We start from the raw sequence: 23,861 nt of genomic DNA on the forward strand, positions 1-23,861 counted from the left end.
CGAGGACCGAGTTTGGGAAACGCTGGCCTACTTGGACTCCAATAAGAAACACTCAGTTTGCAATGGACAAACTGAAACTTAGGCTCGAATGAACATGACCAATGCAGAGGGAAAGGAAGAACAGGCCAAGAGGACATGCAAATCACCCGAGGGGAAGCCAGATCTGTTGTGTCAGTTTGGATTTGCTGAATACTGTAGCACTCAGACCAGTAATAGTCTTGTTTTAGCCTGAAGTGACCCATGTGGAATTTTGGCTATTCATTTATAAGTACAAAAATGAATGTAGCAACTAAGGATTCTAGCTTTAATTTCCAATGAATTGCCCAGTGTACATGACCAGTCTAGTCAAAGCCAATTTGCCTACTTCACCCATCAATCAAAAGGAACTGACTGTGGCCCTGGGTTGTCTGGCTGTGTCTGACTCGTCAAGGAGGCTGGGTTGTGTTCAATTGCCACTGAAAACGTTTTAAAACGTATTGTAATGGAAAACAAAAATCAATTTTTCTTATTGGACAGGTCTTGATAGTCCCTCCCAGTTTCAGTAAATGTTTCTACATTTGGTGCCTAATGCGGGAGAAAGGAAAAAGACATTGATCACAGAAGGACTAGGCCAGTTGACGCTGTGGTTCTCGTACTGTTTACACGTGAGAGAGACAAGATGTGCCATACTCTGCTCACTCCTGGAACTGTAAAGACTCCAAACAACACAACCTGGGTCATATTCATCAGACATCAAACATAATAAAATGGACTGAAACAGAGAGGGACTATTTGGACATATCAACTTTTCCTTCAACGTCAGTAAGACTAAGGAGCTGATCGTGGTCTATAGGAGAAAGAGGGAAGAGCACGCCCCCATCCACATCAACAGGGCTGTTGGGGAGCGGGTCGAGAGCTTCACTTTCCTTGGCGTCCACATCACTAAGGACTTAACATGGTCGACACACCCGCACAATCGTGAAGAGGGCACGGCAGCGACTCTTTTCCCTCAGGAGGCTGAAAAGATTTGGCATGGGCCCTCGGATCCTCAAAGTTATACAGCTGCACCATCAAGAGCATCTTGACTGGCTGCATTGCCGCTTGGTATAGAAAATTAACCGCCCTTGATCACAAAGTGCTACATTGGGTAGTGTGACCAGCCCAGTATATCACTGGGGCCGAGCTCCCTGTCATCCAGGACCTGTACGGTGCATTCAGGAAAGTATTCAGACCCGTTGACGTTTTCCACATTTTGTTACGTTACAGCCTTATTCTAAAATTGATTAAATGTTTCCTCATTTATCTACACACAATACCCTATAATGACAAAGCAAAAACAGGTGTTTAGGATTTATTTTCAAATTTATAAAAATAAATAAATATTCCATTTACATAAGTATTCAGACCCTTTACTCAGTACTTTTTTGAATCACCTTTGACAGCAATTACAGCCATAAGTCTTCTTGGGTATGACGCTACAAGCTTGGCACACCTGTATTTGGGGAGTTTCTCCCATTTCTCTCTGCAGATCCTCTCAAGCTCTGTCAGGTTGGATGGGGAACGTCGCTGCACAGCTATTTTCAGGTCTCTCCAGAGATGTTCAATCAGGTTTCATGTCCGGGCTCTTGCTGGGCCACTCAATGACATTCAGAAACTTGTCCCAAAGCCACTCCTGCGTTGTCTTGGCTGTGTGCTTAGGGTCATTGTTCTGTTGGAAGGTGAACCTCTGGAGCATGTTTTCGTCAAGGAGCTCTCTGTACTTTGCTCCGTTCATCTTTCCCTCGATCCTGATTAGTCTTCCAGTCCCTGCTGCTGTAAAACATTCCCACAGCATTATGATGCTGACACCTCCATGCTTCACCGTAGGGATGGTGCCAGGTTTCCTCCAGACGTGACGCTTGACATTCAGGCCAAATAGTTCAATCTTGGTTTCATCAGACCTGATTATCTTGTTTCTCATGGTCTGAGTCCATTAGGTGCCATTTTGGCAAACTCCAAGTGGGCTGTCGTGCCTTTTACTGAGGAGTGGCTTCCGTCTGACTACTCTACCATAAAGGCCTGATTTGGTGGAGTGCTGCGGAGATGGTTGTCCTTCTGGGAGAACCTTCCATCTCCACAGAGGAACTGTCAGAGTGGCCATCGGGTTCTTGGTCACCTCCCTGACTTAGGCCCTTCTCCCCCTTTTGGCCGGGCAGCCAGCTCTAGGAAGAGTCTTGGTGTTTCTAAACTTCTTCCATTTAAGAATGATGGAGGCCGCTGTGTTCTTGGGGACCTTAATTTCTGCAGATATGTTTTGGTACCCTTCCCCAATCTGTGCCTCAACACAATCCTCTCTCCAGGCTCTACGGACAATTCCTTCCACCTCATGGCTTGGTTTTTGCTCAAACATGCACTTTCAACAGTGGGAACTAATATGTGTGTGGCTTTCCAAATCATGTCCAATCAATTGAATTTACCACAGGTGGACTCCCAGTTATAGAAACATCTCAAAGATGATCAATGGAAACAGGATGCACGTGAGCTCAAATGGAGAAAAAATACTACAGCGTGTCTATGCTGCTTATTTGCACCAGTACTACTATTTTGATCTCAAACAATTTGTCAGGTTTATAATCTGACATGCTATTCAACAAGCCACAACTCCCTAGATATCAGTCTGATACATCATTTATGATGCCTAGCATATCATTGGCTGTTGAATCTTAGGGATGTCCCTGACAAAAAAATAGTGGTTGACTGAGTCCTGTTTAACCTTATTTTTCCTTATATAGACAGAATAAAATCAACTACATATGCTCTGAGCTTTGTCTGATGCTTTAAGCATACTGTTTGATTACATAATTAAGACACAGAAAGGACTCAAGAAAGAACCCGATGGTCAAACTGTTAAAAAAAGGACACTGTGACTGGGGCACGTTGTCTCGCTCTGTTTAAACACATAGCAGTGTTTATTGCACTATCCAGGCTGAAGCTGTAACATCATTTCAGCCATTTAGTTTCTGACTGTAAAGTTTTGTTCTGTTACCGAAATCCCTAATTTGTTTGACAAGCATTCCCTATTCCCTCAACCCTTGCTCGCTTTACATGAAATGCGTGAGCATCACATGCATGTTAACAATAGTCCACTGAGACAGGAGTGAATCAGACTGGTGTCTTGTGCACCATGAAAATAATAAAAATAATTGTTTTAGTCATATGCGCCGAATACAACAGACCTTACAGTGAAATGCTTACTTACAAGCCCGTAACCAACAATGCAGTTTAAAAAATACAAATAAGAAGTAAAAGTAACAAGTAGTTAAAGAGCAGCAGTAAAATAACAATAGACTATATACAGGGGGCACCGGTACAGAGTCAATGTGCGGGGCACCGGTTAGTTGAGGTAATTGAGGTAATATGTACATGTAGGTAGAGTTAAAGTGACATAGATAATAAGAGTAGCAGCGGTGTAAAGGGGGGGTGGGGGGGGGGCAATGCAAATAATCTGGGTTGCCATTTGATTAGCTGTTCAGGAGTCTTATGGTTTGGGGTAGAAGTTGTTTAGAAGCCTCTTGGACCTAGACTTGGCGCTCTGGTACCGCTTGCCGTGCGGTAGCAGAGACAACAGTCTATGACTAGGGTGGCTGGAGTCTTTGACAATGTTTAGGGACTTCTTCTGACACCGCCTGGTATTGAGGTCCTGGATGGGAAGAAGCTTGGCCCAGTGATGTACTGGGCCGTACGCACTACCCTATGTAGTGCCTTGCGGTCGGAGGCCAAGCAGTTCCCATACCAGGCAGTGATGCAACCAGTCAGGATGCTCTCGATGGTCCAGCTGTAGAACCTTTTGAGGATCTGAGGACCCGCGCCAAATCTTTTCAGTCTCCTGAGGGGAAATAGGTTTTGTCGTGCCCTCCTCATGACTGTCTTGGTGTGCTTGGACCATGTTAGTTTGGTGATGTGGACACCAAGGAACTTGAAGCTCTCAACCTGCTCCACTACAGCCCTGTCAATGAGAATGGGGGCGTGCTCAGTCCACCTTTTCCTCTAGTCCACAGTCAACTCCTTTGTCTTGGTCACGTTGAGGGAGAGGTTGTTGTCCTGACACCACACGGCCAGTTCTCTGACCTCCTCCCTATAGGCTGTCTTGTCGTTGTCGGTGATCAGGCCTACCACTGTTGTCATCAGCAAACTTAATGATGGTGTTGGAGTCGTGCCTGGCCGTGCAGTCATGAGTGAACAGGGAGTACAGGAGGGGACTGAGCATGCACCCCTGAGGGGCCCCTGTGTTGAGGATCAGCGTGGCAAATGTGTTGTTACCTACCCTTACCACCTGGGGTCGGCCCGCCGGGAAGTCCAGGATCCAGTTGCAGAGGGAGGTGTTTAGTCCCAGGATCCTTAGCTTATTGATGAGCTTTGAGGACACTGTGATGTTGAACGCTGAGCTGTAGTCAATGAATAGCTTTCTCACTTAGGTGTTCCTTTTGTCCAGGTGGGAAAGGGCAGTTTGGAGTGCAGTAGAGATTGCAGCATCTGTGGATCTGTTAGGGCGGTATGCAAATTATAGTAGGTCTAGGGTTTCTGGGATAATGGTGTTGTGAGCCATGACCAGCCTTTCAAAGCACTGGCTACAGACATGAGTGCTATGGGTCGGTATTAATTTAGGCAGGTTACCTTAGTGTTCTTGGGCACAGGGACTATGTTGGTCTGCTTGAAACATGTTGGTATTACAGACTCAGACAGGGAGAAGTTGAAAATGTCAGTGAAGACACTTTCCAGTTGGTCAGCGCATGATCGCAGTACACGTCCTGGTAATCCGTCTGGCTCTGCCGCCCTGTGAATGTTGACCTGTTTTAAGGTCTTACTCACATCAACTGCGGAGAGCGTAATCACACAGTCGTCCGTAACAGTTGCTCTCATGCATGTTTCAGTGATATTTGCTTCGAAGCAAGCATAGACGTAGTCTAGTTCGTCTGGTAGGCTCGTGTCACTGAGCAGCTCTCAGCTGTGCTTCCCTTTGTAGTCTGTAATAGTTTGCAAGCCCTGCCACCTCCGACGAGCATCGGAGCCGGTGTAGTACAATTCGATCTTAGTCCTGTATTGACACTTTGCATGTTTGATGGTTTGTTGGAAGGCATAGCGGGATTTCTAATAACCTTCTGGGTTAGAGTCCCACTCCTTGAAAGCGGCAGCTCTATCCATTAGCTCAGTGCGGGTGTTGCATGTAAACAATGGCTTCTGGTTGGGGTATGTAATCACGGTCACTGTGGGAACGACGTCATCGATGCACTTATTGATGAAGCCAATGACTGATGTGGTGTACTCCTCAATGCCATAGGAAGAATCCCGGAACATATTCCAGTCTTTGCTATCCGAACAGTCCTATAGTTTATCTGCTTCATCTGACCACTTTTTTTATTGATCTAGTCACTGGTGCTTCCAGCTTTATTTTTTGCTTGTGTTCAGGACTCAGGAGGATAGAATTATAGTCAGATTTGCCAAATGGAGGACGAGGGAGAGCTTTGTACATGTCTCTGTGTGGAGTATCCCCCCCCCCCGGTTGCACATTTAAGCTGGTAAAAATGAGGTAAAACTGATTTAAGATTCCCTGCATTAAAGTCCCCGGCCACTAGGAGCACTGCCTCCTGGATGAACGTTTTCCTGTTTGCTTCTGGCAGAATACAGCTCATTGAGTGCAGTCTTAGTGCCAGCATCGGTCTGTGGTGGTATGTAGATAGCTACAACAAAATACAGATTTAAACTCTCTAGGTAGATAGTGTGGTCTACAGCTTATCATGAGATACTCTACCTCAGGCGAGCAAAACCTCGAGACTTCCTTAGATATCGTGCACCAGCTGTTGTTTACATATATGCATAGTCCGCCACCACTTGTCTTACCAGACGCCGCTGTTCTAACCTGCCGATACAGTGTATAACCAGCCAGCTGTATGTTGATAATATCATCATTCAGACACGACTCCGTGAAGCATAAGATATTACAGTTTTTAATGTCCAGTTGGTAACATAAAAAATTGTGACTGCTCGACAAAAGATATCTCGGTCGACCAACAGCCTATCAACCAAACAATCTACCAGTTGACTAAATGGGGTCAGCCCTACTAAATTTATCATGCTTTGTCTAATTTATATAGTCCTGTGATGTCCATTCATTCTCTTTTCCCAGTTTATTAATTATGTTGTATATCATTCTGTGGTTCTACCTTTACTCCTTGTAGGACATTCAGTCAGAAGAAAGCTGCCGTAGAGAGGGACTATGCCCAGGTGAGTATCTCTCTCTCCGTCCTTCCTTCTCTCTCTCTATCCCTCTGGAGGCGTGTTAATTTCTGCATACGGATGCCATTTCATTGTGGTGTCGCTGTCTTCAGCTTTGGGGCACCCAAAAAATAACTTGCCTCCCACAAAGGCGGCAATTGCTTCACCATACGAGGTTCGGGTAAGGTTGCGGTTGTTGAGTGGATCTGGGCTCAATTGTGATCCGATGCATTTCTCATCTATCACAGAGGACCACTTTAAAGGTTTTTGTCTCAGTTGTGGTGTTTTGTGTCGCCCACTTCCTTGTCGTCGAGTTGTTTATGCCACAGTTTCCTGTGGATGTCAATTTACTGTCTGAAAATCCCGCCTCTGCTTTGGTCTTTTCCGGCTTTGCATCCCTGTGTGGAATGTAAACCATTACTGTGAGAAAAGAGGGCCCTGACTTGGGAGTTCCCCCAACCAGGCAGTACCCAGCCACTTCATTGTGTGTAATGTGGTGTGTAATATAGTGTGTGAGAGGGCGAGAGAGATTTCTGTTGTGTGTTTTTGTTTTGTTTGAGGGATTCATTCACACCCTGCTCATATACCATTCATACAGTACCTTCAGGAAGTATTCATACCCCTTGACTTATTCCACATTTTGTTGTGTAACAGCCTGAATTCAAAATGGATTTAAAAAAAACTCGCACATCTACACACAAAACCACATAATGACAAAGTGAAAGCATGTTTTTACGTTTTTCCCAAATGTATTAAAAATGAAATACATATCTTATTTACAACGGTTTTCCACCCCCTAATTCAGTACTTTGTTGAAACACCTTTGGCAGTGATTACAGCTGTGAGTCTTTCTGGGTAAGTCTCTTAGAGCTTTGTACACCTGGATTGTACAATATTCACACGTTATTATTATCAAAATTCTTCAAGCTCTGTCAAATTGGTTGTTGATCATTGCTAGAAAACCATTTTCAGGTCTTGGATATAGATTTTCAAGTAGATTGAACTGAACTCTAACTAGGCCACTCAGGAAGATTCAATGTCTTCTTGGTAAGCAACTACAGTGTATATTTAGTCTTTTTTTAGTTTGTCCTGCTGAATGGGGAATTCATCTGTGTCTGGTAGAAAGCAGACTGAACCTGGTTTTCTTAGGATTTTGCCTGTGCTTAGGTCCATTCTGTTTATTTTTGATCCTGAAAAACTCCCTAGTCCTTAACGATTCCAAAGATACCCATAACATGATGCTTGAAAATATGGAAAGTCTTTCAACAGTATCAGTGGAATGAATACACACACCCCTTATCACATGCAAACACAGTTTACTTTCATAGCAGCCACATACAAACAGAATGATCACTTTGCTCGTTGTAATTCCTTTTTGCATCTACACGCTCTCCTCCTCACCTTTTCGCTCTGCCTGTGGACTACAGTGCACAACACATCAGCTGTCTGTGGCCAGGCCCCAAAAAAACGTTACAAGCCAAACCTTCATATCATAACCGCTAAGCGCAACACACAGCCTACATCGTTGTCACCATATTATCTAACGTCATAACTAATAGAGCTAACGCATTAGTAAACCCGCTACAATCATGCAGTACAGTCAGAAGGCAGTTTAGCAGTTACATCGGTGGCAATAAATTATCAAAACCGAAAGCTTACCTTGACTTGGAAAGGTTCTAGTGTTGGACAGCCAGCTAGCTAACATAACATCCCTCTCTGTTTGACCCGGGTGTTTTGTTTGAGTAGGCTAAACTAGCGAAGTAAGTGAAAAGTAAAAAAATACCATGAAATATAGCTAGTTCTCTCTCTCTCTTGCTTCTCCTTAATTTAAGAAATTAATTTGTTCAAAACTGTTCAGCTATTGTCTTTCTCTCTCTCTTTGAGTCAACTACTCACCACATTTTATGCACTGCAGTGTTAGCTTATGCTTTCAGTAATAGATTAAACATGTCAGTTCAATGCTGCAAGAGCTCTGACAGGTTGGAGGATGTCCTCCGGAAGTTGTCATAATTACTGTGTAAGTCAGTGGAAGGGGCTGAGAACCATGAGCCTCCTAGGTTTTGTATTGAAGTCAATGTACCCAGAAGAGGACGGAAACTAGCTGTCCTCCAGCTACACCATGGTACTACCCTTGAAAGTGCTGTTGAGGCTACTGTAGACCTTCATTGCAAAACAGTGTGTTTAATCAATTATTTGGTAACATATGAATATATTTAGAATAGATTTATCAAAACATTTTTTTATTTTTATGTTTCACTTATTATGAAATTTTACGAAATTCGCCTTCCTCCTCCGAGGATCCTTCGCTGCTGTACAGGCTTCCTTATTTTCACTCTGTCAATTAGGTTAGTATTGTGGAGTAACTACAATGTTTATTTTTACCCATCTACCAATTGGTGCATTGCAAAACCTTCCCTGGTATTTGTTGTTGAATCTGTGTTTGAAATTCACTGCTCGACTAGAGGTCGACCGATTATGATTTTTCAATACCGATACCAATTATTGGAGGACAAAAAAAGCAGATGCCGATTTTATATAAATAAAAATAAAAAAGTTTTATATATTATACACACACACACATTTTTGTAATAATGACAATTGCAACAATACTGAATGAACAATGAACACTTATTTTAACTTAATATAATACATAAATACACACACAGCTCTGAAGTGACAATGATACTGAAGAGTCTGCTTAGGAGACAAATACTCTCAACTGTTTGAATAAAAATAGAGTTTAAGTTACCTGTGATGAATGTTGAAAACAAAAACTGTCATTTCTATAGGCAGGAAATCCTATTTTAATAATGGACATGGTAAGAATTGACGACCAAAGTGCGAGTCATAATTCCCATGACACCTTCTAGCAAAATCTGAAAAGCAGTTCCTTCATTTATTCCATAGGATATTTTTAGATTCACTTAAAATAAGGTCTGTGTTTCGCGTAGGCTTACACCACTGTGCCAATTTTATAACTGTGTAGATATCCATAGGACAAGGTAACTCTGATCAATATTGGCTAAATATAAGCGAAGATAAAAAAAACATTTGTAGAGTGGATTTATGAAAATAGGTTGACAAACGTTTACCTTATCCTAGTGAGATTTACACGGGTATCAAAACGTTGAGGCGGTTTAAGCCTGCACGAAACACAGACCTTATTTGAAGTAGATCAAGACATTCTCTATGGAGGACATGAACGGTAAAATAACGAAGGAACCCCTTTCAAGTTCAGCCGCAAGTTATTACAGGAATTATAACGCGTCGACTATTTCTCTCTAAACCATGTACCTTTGACTAATCCGGAAACTATCAGCTCGAAAACAAAACGTTTATTCCGTTCCGTATTTTATCTAACGGGTGGCATCCATGAGTCTAAATATTCCTGTTACATTGCACAACCTTCAATGTTATGTCATAATTACGTACAATTCTGGCAAATTAGTTCGCAAAGAGCCAGGCGGCCCAAACTGTTGCATATACCCTGACTCTGCGTGCAATGAACGCAAGAGAAATTACACAATTTCACCTGGTTAATATTGCCTGCTAACCTGGATTTCTTTTAGCTAAATATGCAGGTTTAAAAATATATACTTGTGTATTGATTTTAAGAAAGGCATTGATGTTTATGGTTAAGTACACATTGGAGCAATGACAGTCATTGATTGATTGTTTTTTATAAGATAAGTTTAATGCTAGCTAGCAATTTACCTTAGCTTACTGCATTCGCGGCACAGGCAGGCTCCTCGTGGAGTGCAATGTAATCAGTGTTAGAGCATTGGACTAGCTAACTGTAAGGTTGCAAGATTGAGCTGACAAGGTTAAAAATCTGTCGTTCTGTCTTCATTGAAAATATGAATGTGTTCTTAACTGACTTGCCTAGTTAAATAGAGATTAAATAAAGGTGTAAAAAAAAAACAACAAAAAAACCCCACTGATTTCCGATTGTAATAACGATGAAAACCTGAAATCGGCCCCGATTTAATCCGTCGACCTCTACTAGAGACGTTACAACTATCTTTATGTGTGGAGTATAGAGATGAGGTAGTCATTCAAAAATAATTTTAAACACTTATTGCACACAGAGTAAGTCCATCCAACTTATTGTGTAACTGGTTAAGCACACTTTTGCAACTGAACTTGTTGATACTTATTGACTGAAGACATTTCATATTTTCCACTTTGACATTATGGGGTATGATATTGTGTGTAGGCAAATGACCAAACATCTCAATGTAATAAATGTTTAATTCAGACTGTAACACAATGACATTTGGAAAATTCAAGTGGTGTGAATACTTGCTGAAAGCACTGATGTCCCACATTTTTCTATATATGAAGAGTCACCCTCAAGACAGAGCGCTTCCAAGACCCTTTCTCACACCCACTCTAAACCAACACTTTTATTCGGCTGAAGATTCAGGGTGCAACGCAAAAAAAACATAAATAGCATGCAAGTCTTTTGTGCACAATACACAAACATGTTCGCGCACACACATACACACACACACACACACTATAAACAAGGACATTGAATAATTCTCATCACCACATGATCTATTCACTAATAGCATCTTTGTGCTACTTCCTGTGTCGTTGTGTCATGCCCTGAAGCCATTCTGTAAACAATGTATTACTGATGCTTGTCTAGGGTAATTGGATATGCAACTGCATAAAAACAATACACAACATGCCATACATGAATGGCGATATGTTCCTACTACCTTGCGCTCCGGGGAATTATTTCTGTGGTGCACCATAACAAACACCTTTCTGCCTCGATTTGGAGCCAGCCTCATAGTCGTGTGACTACCTCCAGAATTTGAATTGATTATCATGTCACTCAGTGATCTACACACCCTAAGTCCCAAAGTCCCACACTGTTACCTCTATGCGCCAGCATTTTGAGCCTGGGGGCAAGATTATATAAACACGCGCACACACACACACTCTCCAAACAACCCCCACTCAGTAGTATATAGTCTCTGTCTCATGGAGATGTCAATCTGAGAGAGAGAGTGCATTAGGAAAGTATTCAGACCCCTTGACTTTTTCCACATTTTGTTAGCTTAGCCTTTTTTCTAAAATGTATGAAATAATTTTTTCCACTCATCAATCTACACACAATATCCCATAATGACAAAGCAAAAACAGGTTTTGAGATCTTTTTCAAATGTATTTAAAATAAATGTAAATATCACATTTACGTAAGTATTCAGACTCTTTACTCAGTACTTTGTTGAAGAACCTTTGTTGAAGCGATTACAGCCTCGGGTCTTCTTGGATATGATGCTACAAGCTTGGCACATGTGTTTGGGGAGTTTTTCCCATTCTTTGCAGATCCTCTCAAGCTCTGTCAAGTTGGATGGGGAGCGTCGCTGCACAGCTATTTTCAGGTCTCCAGAGATGTTAGATCGGGTTGAAGCCTGGGCTCTGGCTGGGCCACTCAAGGACATTCAGAGACTTGTCCCGAAGCCACTCCTGCATTGTCTTGGCTGTGTGCTTTGGGTTGTTGTCCTGTTTGAAGGTGAACCTTCACCCCAGTCTGAGGTCCTGAGCGCTCTGGAGCAGGTTTTCATCAAGGATCCTGACTAGTCTCCCAGTCTCTGCCACTGAAAATCATCCCCAGAGCATGATGCTGCCACCACCATGCTTCACTGTAGGGATGGTGCCAGGTTTCCTCCAGACGTAACGCTTGGAATTCAGGCCAAAGAGTTCAATCTTGGTTTCATCAGACCAGAGAATCTTGATTCTCATGGTCTGAAAGTCCTTAAGGTGCCTCGTGGCAAACTCCAAGAGGGCTGTTATGTGCCTTTTACTGAGGAGTGGCTTCCGTCTGGCCACTCTACCATAAAGGCCTGATTGGTGGAGGGCTGTATAGATGGGAGAAACTTCCAGAAAGACAACCATCTCCACAGAGGAACCCTAGAGCTGTCCATTGGGTTCTTGGTCACCTCCCTGACCAAGGCCCTTCTCCCACAATTGCTCAGTTTGGCTGGGTGGCCAGCTCTAGGAAGAATCTTGGTGGTTGCAAACTTCTTCCAATTAAGAATGATGGAGGCCACTGTGATCTTGGGGACCTTCAATGCTGCAGAAATGTTTTGGTACCCTTCCCCAGATATGTGCCTCGACACAATCCTGTCTCTGAGCTCTACGGACAATTCCTTCGACCTTGTGGCTTTGTTTTTGCTCTGACATGCACTGTCAACTGTGGGACCTTTATATAGACAGGTGTGTGCGTTTCCAAATCATGTCCAATCAATTGAATTTACCACAGGTGGACTACAATCAAGTTGTAGAAACATCAAGGATGCTCAATGGAAACATGATCAATTTAATGTCTCATAGCAAAGGGTCTGAATACATGTAAATAAGGTATTTCTGTTTTTTAATTTGTTAATACATTTGCTAAAATTTCTAAACCTGTTTTCGCTTTGTCATTATGGGGTAATATGTGTAGATTGATGAGGGGAAAAAAGTAATATAATCCATTTTAGAATAAGCCTGTAACGTAACAACATTTGGAAAAAGGGAGGGGTCTGAATACTTTCCGAATGCACTGTATGCTCCCTGGGTTGAATACATTGGGGCACACCATAGCTGAGCATGTCTTATAGGACAAGTTTAGGTAGTCCCCTCCTGTTTTCTTTTGTTTGGTTGCTTAGCAGCTGTCTCGTGTTTGTGCCTATTTATTCCAGTGACTCATACTGGGTCATTTGATTATGGCCATTTTGATTTCCCCGAAGAACACACACTCCGGGGTGACATTTCCCCTAGGTACAGATCTAGGATCAGCTTCCCATTCCTCAATTCTCACCTTATCCATTAGCTGTGAAAATGCTAAACTGACCCAAGATCAGCATCTTGGGTTTACCTTCACCTTACACCAAGCATGAGGATTGTCAGTACATGCAATCAATATGACTTTCCCAATATGTGTTTCAATAACATAGTTGTTTGCTTGTGATGATGCAACAGGATACTTTTTCTCACTCAGCTTGCAGCTTTTGTCTCTGAACTGTCTATTGGGTTCTGTTCATTAGGCACCAAATGTAAGAAAACAGTCTGTAACCGGGAGGGACTACCTGGACTTGTCCACTTGTAGTCATTTTCCATTGCAAAACATTTCTAAACGTTTGCCCTAATGAACTGGTAGAAGCAGCAGATTGCATTTTTGGGCGACAAATTAGAGATGAGCGTTAGACTGTTGAATCAAAGCAGGTCACAGTGGACTCTGAAATACTTGTTTTTCTCTATCTTACCCTCTTCCCTTTTTCCTCTTCTCTATCCCTCTCTTTTCCCTCTCTGTCTCTCTTAACACCTGCATGCTGCCATGACCTGATTGATATTCAAATCACAGTAAGTGATAAAATGACCCCCTCTGTCCCTCGTCCTTACCCCGTCCTCCCATTCCCTCCTCCCTCCCTCTGTCCGTCCATCCCTCCCTCACCCCCCGCCACACCATTCAGACATGTCCGCTCTGCTGGCTACACTCTCTGTGACTCCCACAATGGCTGGGTTTGTGGCGGTGGGTTCGGCCATTTGGAACTTTGGCACCAGAACCCAGTGACACCAAAGGGTTCAGAGACTGACCTAAAGTGTGTCAGGATGGGAGTGTGTCCCTTGTGGATTTAATTTAGCCTGGTCCCAGATTGGTTTGTGCTTTTATAGCCAATTCCTATAGTTATTTGGTATGGCAATAACCATAGAAGTTGGCAAGACAGCGCAAACCGATTTGGGACTAGGCTAGATTGAATTGAACTCACCTCCCTGCATGAACTTTATAGCAATCAGTCATTGTTTGAGATGGACAGTTAGCAACTGCAGACTGACTGATCTATAAATCATAATGAATAGTCATTTTGGATGCCAGATAGTAATTGATCTCAAACACGCTCGGTCGGTTTGGTAGGCCTTCAGGATGTTAGTAGGTGCTAGCTAGCCTGCATTCTATGTTTAGGTCAGACATTTGCTCAAGTGCCATTTCGATCACCTGTCTCTCTGTTCACCTGAGAATGTGGTCCGTATAGCAGTGTGTGCGCGTCTGCATGACTTTGCACCCTCGCATACTGAAGGACCCACTGGGGGGGAAAAGCCTGAAATATTTCAGTTGGTCTTTGTGTTTACTCTGCAATGCTATTTCAGTTCCTCAAAGCTAAACCTCACTGCCAGCAAGCGGTATTTCCAGGGGGTGCTACTGTGGTTTAAAATAAATGAATTACATTACAAAATAAAATTGAGCCGAACTCAGCATAAATGTGCTGCAATCCTGCAGCAGCCACCACTTAACTATACCCATGCTCTAGGGGAATGAGTCCATAGCTGCATCTGAAATGGCATCATTTTCCCTATATATATAGTGCATTACTTTTGACCAGGGCCCGTAGGGTCATGAGGTGGAGCCCTTAAGTTAACCTGTCCAACCATTTCTAATCAGTGATTACTTCAAAGAAGGATGTCCCCTGGCCCCTTGTTCTTTCACATCCACCATTCTAAAATGGAAACATACTGGAACTTTGACCTGTGGTTTTCTAGGGTTGTGTTCATTATGGCACACCGTAACAAAACGTTTTGCAACAGAAAGAGAAATTGAGTTTCTTTTTGGAAACTTTCAGCTGAAGAACATACGCACATCAAGGTACTTTTCACAGGTGCTGGAGTTCTAGGCAAACTCATGGAAAACAGAAAGGAAAATGCTGCACACTGCTGCTCATGCTCCCAGTTGATTTTTATTTATAATGTTTTGACCCTTTGGTCTTCATCAGGCATCCATATCCCAGGAGGGTGTGGAAGGTCCTATATATAGGGTCAGTACTCAGTAAAAAATATATAACATAGGTTCACAATATTAAACGTTCAATGTATCAAAATATATGATCACAAACAAGGAATGTGATATATATACAGTTGAAGTCGGAAGTTTACATACACTTAGGTTGGAGTCATTAACTCGTTTTTTTAACCACTCCACAAATTTCTTGTTAACAAACTATAGTTTTGGCAAGTCGGTTAGGACATCTACTTTGTGCATGACACAAGTAATTTTTCCGACAATTGTTTACAGACAGATCATTTCACTTATAAATCACTGTATCACAATTCCAGTGGGTCAGAAGTTTACATACACTAAGTTGACTGTGCCTTTAAACAGCTTGGAAAATTACAGAAAATGATGTCATGGCTTTAGAAGCTTCTGATAGGCTAATTGACATAATTTGAGTCAATTGGAGGTGTACCTGTGGATGTATTTCATGGCCTACCTTCAAACGCAGTGCCCCTCTGCTTGACATCATGGGAAAATCGAAAGAAATCAGCAAAGACCTCAGAAAAATGAATTGTTGACCTCCACAAGTCTGGTTCGTCATTGGGAGCAATTTCCAAATGCCTGAAGGTACCACGTTCATCTGTACAAACAATAGTACACAAGTATAAACACCATGGGACCACGCAGCCGTCATACCGCTCAGGTAGGAGACGCGTTCTGTCTCCTAGATGAACGCACTTTGGTGCGAGAAGTGCAAATCAATCCCAGAACAACAGCAAAGGACCTTGTGAAGATGCTGGAGGAAACGGGTAGAAAAGTATCTATATCCACAGTAAAACGAATCCTATTTCGACATAACCTGAATGGCCGCTCAGCAAGGAAGAAGCCACTGCTCCAAAACCGCCATAAAAAAAGCCAGACTACGGTTTGCAACTGCACATAAGGACGAATATTGTACTTTTTGGAGAAATGTTCTCTGGTCTGATGAAACAAAAATAGAACTGTTTGGCCATAATGACCATCGTTATGTTTGGAGGAAAAAGGGGGAGGCTTGCAAGCCGAAGAACACCATCCCAACCGTGAAGCACGGGGGTGGCAGCATCATGTTTTGGGGGGTGCTTGGCTGCAGGAGGGACTGGTGCACTTCGCAAAATAGATGGCATCATGAGGAAGTAAAATTATGTGGATATATTGAAGCAACATCTCAAGGCATCAGTCAGGAAGTTAAAGCTTGTTCGCAAATTGGTCTTCCAAATGGACAATGACCCCAAGCATACTTCCAAGTTGTGGCAAAATGGCTTAAGGACAACAAAGTCAAGGTATTGGAGTGGCCATCACAAAGCCCTGACCTCAATCCCATGGGAAAATTGTGGGCAGAACTGAAAAAGCATGTGCGAGCAAGGAGGCCTACAAACCTGACTCAGTTACACCAGCTCTGTCAGGAGGAATGGGCCAAAATTCACCCAACTTATTGTGGGATGCTTGTGGAAGGCTACCGGAACCGTTTGACCCAAGTTAAACAATTTAAAGGCAGTGCTGCCAAATACTAATTGAGTGTATGTAAACTTCTGACCCACTGGGAATGTGATGAAAGAAATAAAAGCTGAAATAAATAATTCTCTCTACTATTACTCTACTAGAGTGTGCAACGCTGTCATCAAAGCAAAGGGGGGCTACTTTGAAAATCTCAAATATAAAATACATTTTGATTTGTTAAATACTATGTTTACTATGTGATTCCATAATTGTTATTTCATAGATTTGATGTCTTATATTATTCTACAATGTAGTAAATGGTAACAAAAATTAAGAAAAACCCTTGAATGAGTAGGTGTCCAAACATATGACTGGTAGTGTGTGTGTGTGTGTGTGTGTGTGTGTGTGTAGATTATATTCAAATAGAATAAAAACAATCATTTGGACACTTTTGATACTATAAAAACAGTTTCAAGTCGAACTCCTCGTTAAGGCCAAGAGGAGACACTGTTGAGCCTGTGGATCCAGAAAGATTCCCATTTTGAAGAAGTTTCCTCTCAATGTCCCCTCCCCTGCATGACATATTGACCAATTCTGTTCCAATGTATCTCAGAGAACTAATAGGATGTCTAGATTATACAAAATGAACAGCAACCAGATTTTGTTTTGTCTCTCCTGTCCGTATATTGCCGCGGTGCTCTCTGATCCGGGTCTTAAGGCTTCTACTGGTTTTCCCTATGTAAGACAGACCACAAGGACATTTCAACATGTAAATAACATTGGTGGACATGCAGGCAATCAGGCCATTGATCTTAAATCTTTGTCCTGTGTGGGGGTGGGTAAATTGGTTACATTTGTATGTGAAGCTGCATTGAGCACATTGGCCACATTTGTAATTAGCCTTTGGAACCTTGTCCAAGAAAGTTTCCTTTTTCTCTGGTGGATAATCAGATTTCACCACAATGGCTCTCACATTTGGGGGTGTTTTAAAGACCATACGTGGGGGATATTTAAAGATGGGTTTCAATTGTGGGTCAGTGTCAATAATGTACCAGTGCTTCCTGATTTAATGTCCTTGAATGCCTTCCCCAATGGTGAATATTGGGTGAAGCGTGAGGGGACATGTTCAGATTTATCTTAAACTTTTGGTTTGAATGCTTTCCAACTGTGTTAGTCCTTCACAATGATCATTAGCATGTTTTATCCAAGTGTCTTTGTACCCTCTTTCCTAAAAACGTTGTGTGAGGCCCGTTGTCTATTTCTAGTAAGAAGCATCAGAGCTGCGTATTCTTCTGATGTGGCTGAATTGACTTATAGGGAGACTTTTAATAAGTGGACGTGGATGAAAGCTGTTCCCTCTATGGAGGGTATTCCTGTCCGTAGGTTTTCTATAGAGATCTGTAGAGAGGGAGGTTCTGTCCTTAATAACCATCACATCAAGAACTGATTTGTGATAGTTCATTGTTAATGGTGAAACAAAGGTGTTCGTTCATAGAGTTTAGATTAGGCATGGAATTCCAAGAGTTCTTCCTGGATCCCTGTGTAGATCCAGAAAATATCATCCAAATATCTCAGAATGAGGAGAATAATGGAGAGAAAATGGTTGAGGTCTGGATTCAGCACCACCAGTTTATCAAACATTCCTAGATATACGGTGCCTTCAGGAAGTATTCAGACCACTTGACCGTTTACACATTTTGTTACGTTACATCCTTATTCTAAAATTGATTAAATCATTTTTTCCTTATCAATCTACACACAATAACCCATCCGTTTCGTGCCTATTGAACACGACTCAGACCAAGGTAATCATGGAAAGCCTTGGAAGCAGCAGTATCGGGAGGTATAAAGTGGGTCAGGAGTTCAAAGGTGAAAGGTCTTCTCTCTTCTTCCTCCCCCGTAGGCTCTACACAAGCTGTCCAATCAGTACCTGAAGAGGGAATGGCCAGCCAGCCAACCAGAGGAGCCCACAGACCACAGGTAAGACCTCTCGTCACTGTGGCATCATCAGAAATCGTATTGTCTCACACTCTCCCTCAGGTGAAATGGACAGAAGTTAGTGTTATTTTTCCATAATCATGCTTACCAGTGTGTATACAATTATGTCCAATTGTAACCATATAAACAACACAGTAGAACATATAAAATGTATTTTTCTCCATAACAGTTTAATGTTTGTGTGTGTACATGTCGTTATAGGAACATGTACATGGTTTGGAAGGCCTACTTGGAGGGCACGGTGCAGGTGACCCAGTCCAGGATCACGGCCTGTGAAAACTACAGGAACCAGGTGTCGGACCCGGCCAAGACTGCCAGGCTGCAGAAGGAGCATCAGCTCAGGAAGGTATGGAGGCCAAACCACCACAACATGGCTTAGCTTTGCATAGTTTGCAGACTGCTCTCGCTCCTCTTTCCTGCTCTCTCATGTCTTACTTTGGATGTATGTCTCCATTTATACAGCTGGTGAGTTGAAACCACAAACAATTCAGGATGTGTTATATTTTCTGCCTTAAGGGGAAGTATGCTGTTCTTTGGATACCAACCAGTGTATTTACAGTGCCTTCAGAAAGTATTCACACCCCTGGACTTTTTCCACATTTTGTTGTGTTATAGCCTGAATTAAACATTTTATTAAATTTAGAGTTTTTGGTCACTGGCCTACACACAGTACCCCATAATGTCAAAGTGGAATTATGTTTTTTTTTTTTTTTTTTTGGGGGGGGGGGGGGATCAGCTTAATATTGCGGAAAGAATGTTGCTTCCAATGTAATTGTCTGCATCATTTCCAATCCCCCATATTTTTTGGGGTAAATATATATATCAATTCACGTATGCATACATATACACATATATACATACACATACCTACATAGACATACATACTTTTTTGCACATTTGTGGCCTGCTGTAGGTCATTTTGCAGGGCGCTGGCAGTGCACCTCCTTGCAAAAAGGCGGAGGTAGCGGTCCTGCTGCTGGGTTGTTGCCCTCCTACAGCCTCCTCCACGTCTCCTGATGTACTGGCCTGTCTCCTGGTAGCGCCTGCATGCTCTGGACACTACGCTGACAGACACAGCAAACCTTTTTGCCACAGTTTGCATTGATGTGCCATCCTGGATGAACTGCACTACCTGAGCCACTTGTGTGGGTTGTAGACTCCGTCTCATGCTACCACTAGAGTGAGAGCACCGCCAGCATTCAAAGTGACCAAAACATCAGCCAGGAAGCATAGGAACTGAGAAGTGGTCTGTGGTCACCACCTGCAGAATCACTCCTGTTTTGGGTGGTGTCTTGCTAATTGCCTATAATTTCCACCTTTTGTCTATTCCATTTGCACAACAGCATGTGAAATTTATTGTCAATCAGTGTTGCTTCCTAAGTGGACAGTTTGATTTCACAGAAGTGTGATTGACTTGGAGTTACATTGTGTTGTTTAAGTGTTCCCTTTATTTTTTTGAGCAGTGTATTTAGGACAAAAAGTTATGTTGGGGAAAATTCAATACAACACATTACTGAGCACCACGCTCCATCTTTTCATGCATAGTGGTGGCCGCATCATGTTATGGAAGGGGGAGTTTTTCAGGATAGAAAATAAACTGAGTTGAGCTAAGGACATGCAAAATCCTGGAGGAAACCTTGCTTTAGACTGCTTTCCACCAGACACTGGTAGATTATTTCACCTATCAGCAGGACAATAAGCTAATACACAAGGCCAAATCTACGCTAGAGTTGCTTACCAAGAAGACAGTTAATGGTCCTGATTGGCTGAGTTAAAGTGTGTTCAGACAGCTTGACTTTTTCCACATTTTGTTATGTTACAGCCTTATTTTAAAAAATCCCTCATCAATCTACACACAATACCCCATAATAAAAAATTGAAATATCACATTTACATAAGTATTCAGATCCTTTACTCAGTACTTTGTTGAAGCACCTTTGGCAGCGATTGCAGCCTCAAGTGTTCTTGGGTATGACGTTACAAGCTTGCCACAACTGTATTTGTAGTCTATTACAGACTACAGAGTGAAGCACAGCCGAGAGCTGCCCAGTGACACGAGCCTACCAGACGAGCTAAATAACGTCAATGCTAGCTTTGAGACAAGTAACACTGAAACTTGCATGAGAGCATCAGCTGTTCCGGACGATTGTGTGATCACGCTCTCTGCAGCTGATATGAGTAAGACCTTTAAATACGTCAACATTCACAAGGCCGCAGGGCCAGACGGATTACCAGGACGTGTACTCTGAGCATGCGCTGATCAACTGGCAAGGGTCTTCACTGACATTTTCAACCTCTGTCCGAATCTGTAATACCAGCATGTTACAAGCAGACCACCATAGTCCCTGTGCCCAAAACACTAAGGTAACCTGCCTAAATGACTACTGACCCGTAGCACTCACGTCTGTAGCCATGAAGTGCTTTGAAAGGCTGGTCATTGCTCACATCAACACCATTATCCCAGAAACCCTAGACCCAGTTCAATTTGCATAGCGCCCTATAGCGTGTTCTCATTGGACAGGTTCAGGTAGTATCCTCCCCCATTTTACTCAATTCAGAGACATTTTCGCCCTACTGAATACGCCCCTGCTTCCCTATCGGCTAGTTGGCCACACTGCTGCCCTACCAAGTTGGTCAGGCTTTGACCAACACTTGGTCTCGAGTTACCTCTGTCCAGTCTCCACATTCCACTGGCTACCATCAACAAGCACCCTTTGTTCACCCTGACTAACCTAATAAGAATATTATGGTAGCTCTTAGGGCATCTTAGAATAGGTTACCAGTAGACAGGCATGCATTTCCAGGCATGTTAATTGTATTGACAATGCATCTGAATATAGCCAAGTATTAGGGATGTGCATCATTCCCTTTCAAGACAATTCGATAGGATACAGGAACGATACATTTTAGTTTGTAACGATTCAGTGCAATTCGGTTTGATTAGAGAACGAATTGATTTGATGCATTAACATTTGTTGCATAAATACATTAATTTTCCATTCTAAATTAAAATATTCTGCTGATGGAGCTCAGGAGCTGGGCCTCTGAGCTGGATCTGTTTGAGATTACTTCTGTGTGTGTAAATGATACATGTGTGTGTTAGGGATTCATATTTTACAGAGAATCTACCAAGTTTCAGTACTGACAATAATTCATATTTATCCTGAGAGTCCCAGGAAATACCGTAAAAATCGGAAGTGCCCATTTTAAAGCGTTTATAACCAAGATATGGTCACAATGCCAGGGTTCTCCCAAAATGGGAGGGGTGTTGCGCCACATTGCCAGCTTGGCTGCTCCACTATGTAAAGACTTTGCAGCAAGTGAAACTGATATTTAGTAATGATAGAGTAACTTTGATGGCCAATGACGTTGTGAATTGTGAAACGGGCAGTTCTTAAATTCTGAGCTTTATCATGTTGCTTAATTTAATTCAGCGCATTTCAGCAGTAGGCCTAGACTATCTTTTCACAGAATGCACTGAGGCAGAGTGCAACCCCGAATATAGCATTGTCTAATCATACCAACTTGAACTGTAATCAAACAGAAGTCAAATGACCAAAGTTACTAAGCTTGCTAGCTAACCTCCAACGAATGACAGAATTTCTCCTATTTGGCTAAATCGAATTGATGGTTTTACAGATAGCAGATCAGCTAATGAATAATGTGGAGATGAAGACAGGAAATTGTTTAAATACCAAGGTATCTTAACGGGGACCAGCTCCGTAAAATAAATACATATAAAAATGTAATAATAATCATATAATATATATATATATATATATATATATATATATACTGCTCAAAAAAATAAAGGGAACACTTAAACAACACAATGTAACTCCAAGTCAATCACACTTCTGTGAAATCAAACTGTCCACTTAGGAAGCAACACTGATTGACAATAAATTTCACATGCTGTTGTGCAAATGGAATAGACAAAAGGTGGAAATTATAGGCAATTAGCAAGACACCACCCAAAACAGGAGTGATTCTGCAGGTGGTGACCACAGACCACTTCTCAGTTCCTATGCTTCCTGGCTGATGTTTTGGTCACTTTGAATGCTGGCGGTGCTCTCACTCTAGTGGTAGCATGAGACGGAGTCTACAACCCACACAAGTGGCTCAGGTAGTGCAGTTCATCCAGGATGGCACATCAATGCAAACTGTGGCAAAAAGGTTTGCTGTGTCTGTCAGCGTAGTGTCCAGAGCATGCAGGCGCTACCAGGAGACAGGCCAGTACATCAGGAGACGTGGAGGAGGCTGTAGGAGGGCAACAACCCAGCAGCAGGACCGCTACCTCCGCCTTTTTGCAAGGAGGTGCACTGCCAGCGCCCTGCAAAATGACCTACAGCAGGCCACAAATGTGCAAAAAAGTATGTATGTCTATGTAGGTATGTGTATGTATATATGTGTATATGTATGCATACGTGAATTGATATATATATTTACCCCAAAAAATATGGGGGATTGGAAATGATGCAGACAATTACATTGGAAGCAACATTCTTTCCGCAATATTAAGCTGATCCCCCCCCCCCCCAAAAAAAAAAAAAAAAAAAACATAATTCCACTTTGACATTATGGGGTACTGTGTGTAGGCCAGTGACCAAAAACTCTAAATTTAATAAAATGTTTAATTCAGGCTATAACACAACAAAATGTGGAGGTTTGCTGTGTCTGTCAGCGTAGTGTCCAGAGCATGGAGGTGCTACCAGGGGACAGGCCAGTACATCAGGAGACGTGGAGGAGGCCGTAGGAGGGCAACAACCCAGCAGCAGGACCGCTACCTCCGCTTTTGTGCAAGGAGGTGCACTGCCAGCACCCTGCAAAATGACCTCCAGAGGCCACATTATCCAATCTGCTGCTGCTCGTTGTGTATTTTGTGAAATTGCAGCAGTGTGACATTGGGGAAAATGTTGTAATATCCAGGGTCTAGTTATTAAAAAATATATAGGAAATGTTAAGTGTGTTCCTGGGATCCCGTTACCAGTGTTACTCCCGTGTGTGTATGGCTTACTTTTATTCTGGTAAAGCACAATTTTCAACAACGCATAGATAACAATAACCTAGCAAATTACAGAGGTTGTCACTCAAATAAGGCCTAATATTGCTCAAAATATTTTAACATTTGAATAATGAAGGTGCTGCATACCTTCCATGAATCATTACATCCTTACCAAGTAAATCTCACAATTAATAACTGTATGTCACCACTTGTTTGTCCAGTGTATTGATCAGCTCACATATATACTCTACATGACCAAAAGTATGTGGACACCTGCTCATCGAACATCTCATTCCAAAATCATGGGCATTAATATGGAGTTGGTCCCCCTTTGCTGCTATAACAGCCTCCACACTTCTGGGAAGGCTTTCCACTAGATGTTGG

The 23,861-nt window shown here is 42.4% G+C and overlaps 1 protein-coding gene across 3 annotated transcripts in view; it reads left to right on the forward strand.

Moving 5' to 3' along the window:
• Positions 1 to 23,861, forward strand: part of LOC129868084 (F-BAR and double SH3 domains protein 2-like) — a 59,896-nt gene that overhangs the window by 9,446 nt on the left and 26,589 nt on the right. For 2 of the 3 annotated variants that reach the window (XM_055941708.1, XM_055941707.1), the window contains exons 3-5: positions 6,195 to 6,240; positions 18,378 to 18,454; positions 18,674 to 18,818. In XM_055941708.1, coding sequence (XP_055797683.1) covers positions 6,195 to 6,240; positions 18,378 to 18,454; positions 18,674 to 18,818 — 268 coding nt within the window. The remainder of the gene's footprint in view (positions 1 to 6,194; positions 6,241 to 18,377; positions 18,455 to 18,673; positions 18,819 to 23,861) is intronic. The other variant, XM_055941709.1, reaches the window with a different exon arrangement.

The sequence above is a fragment of the Salvelinus fontinalis genome, chromosome 13 (assembly GCF_029448725.1).
Source record: "Salvelinus fontinalis isolate EN_2023a chromosome 13, ASM2944872v1, whole genome shotgun sequence".
NCBI classification, from domain to species: Eukaryota; Metazoa; Chordata; class Actinopteri; order Salmoniformes; family Salmonidae; genus Salvelinus; species Salvelinus fontinalis.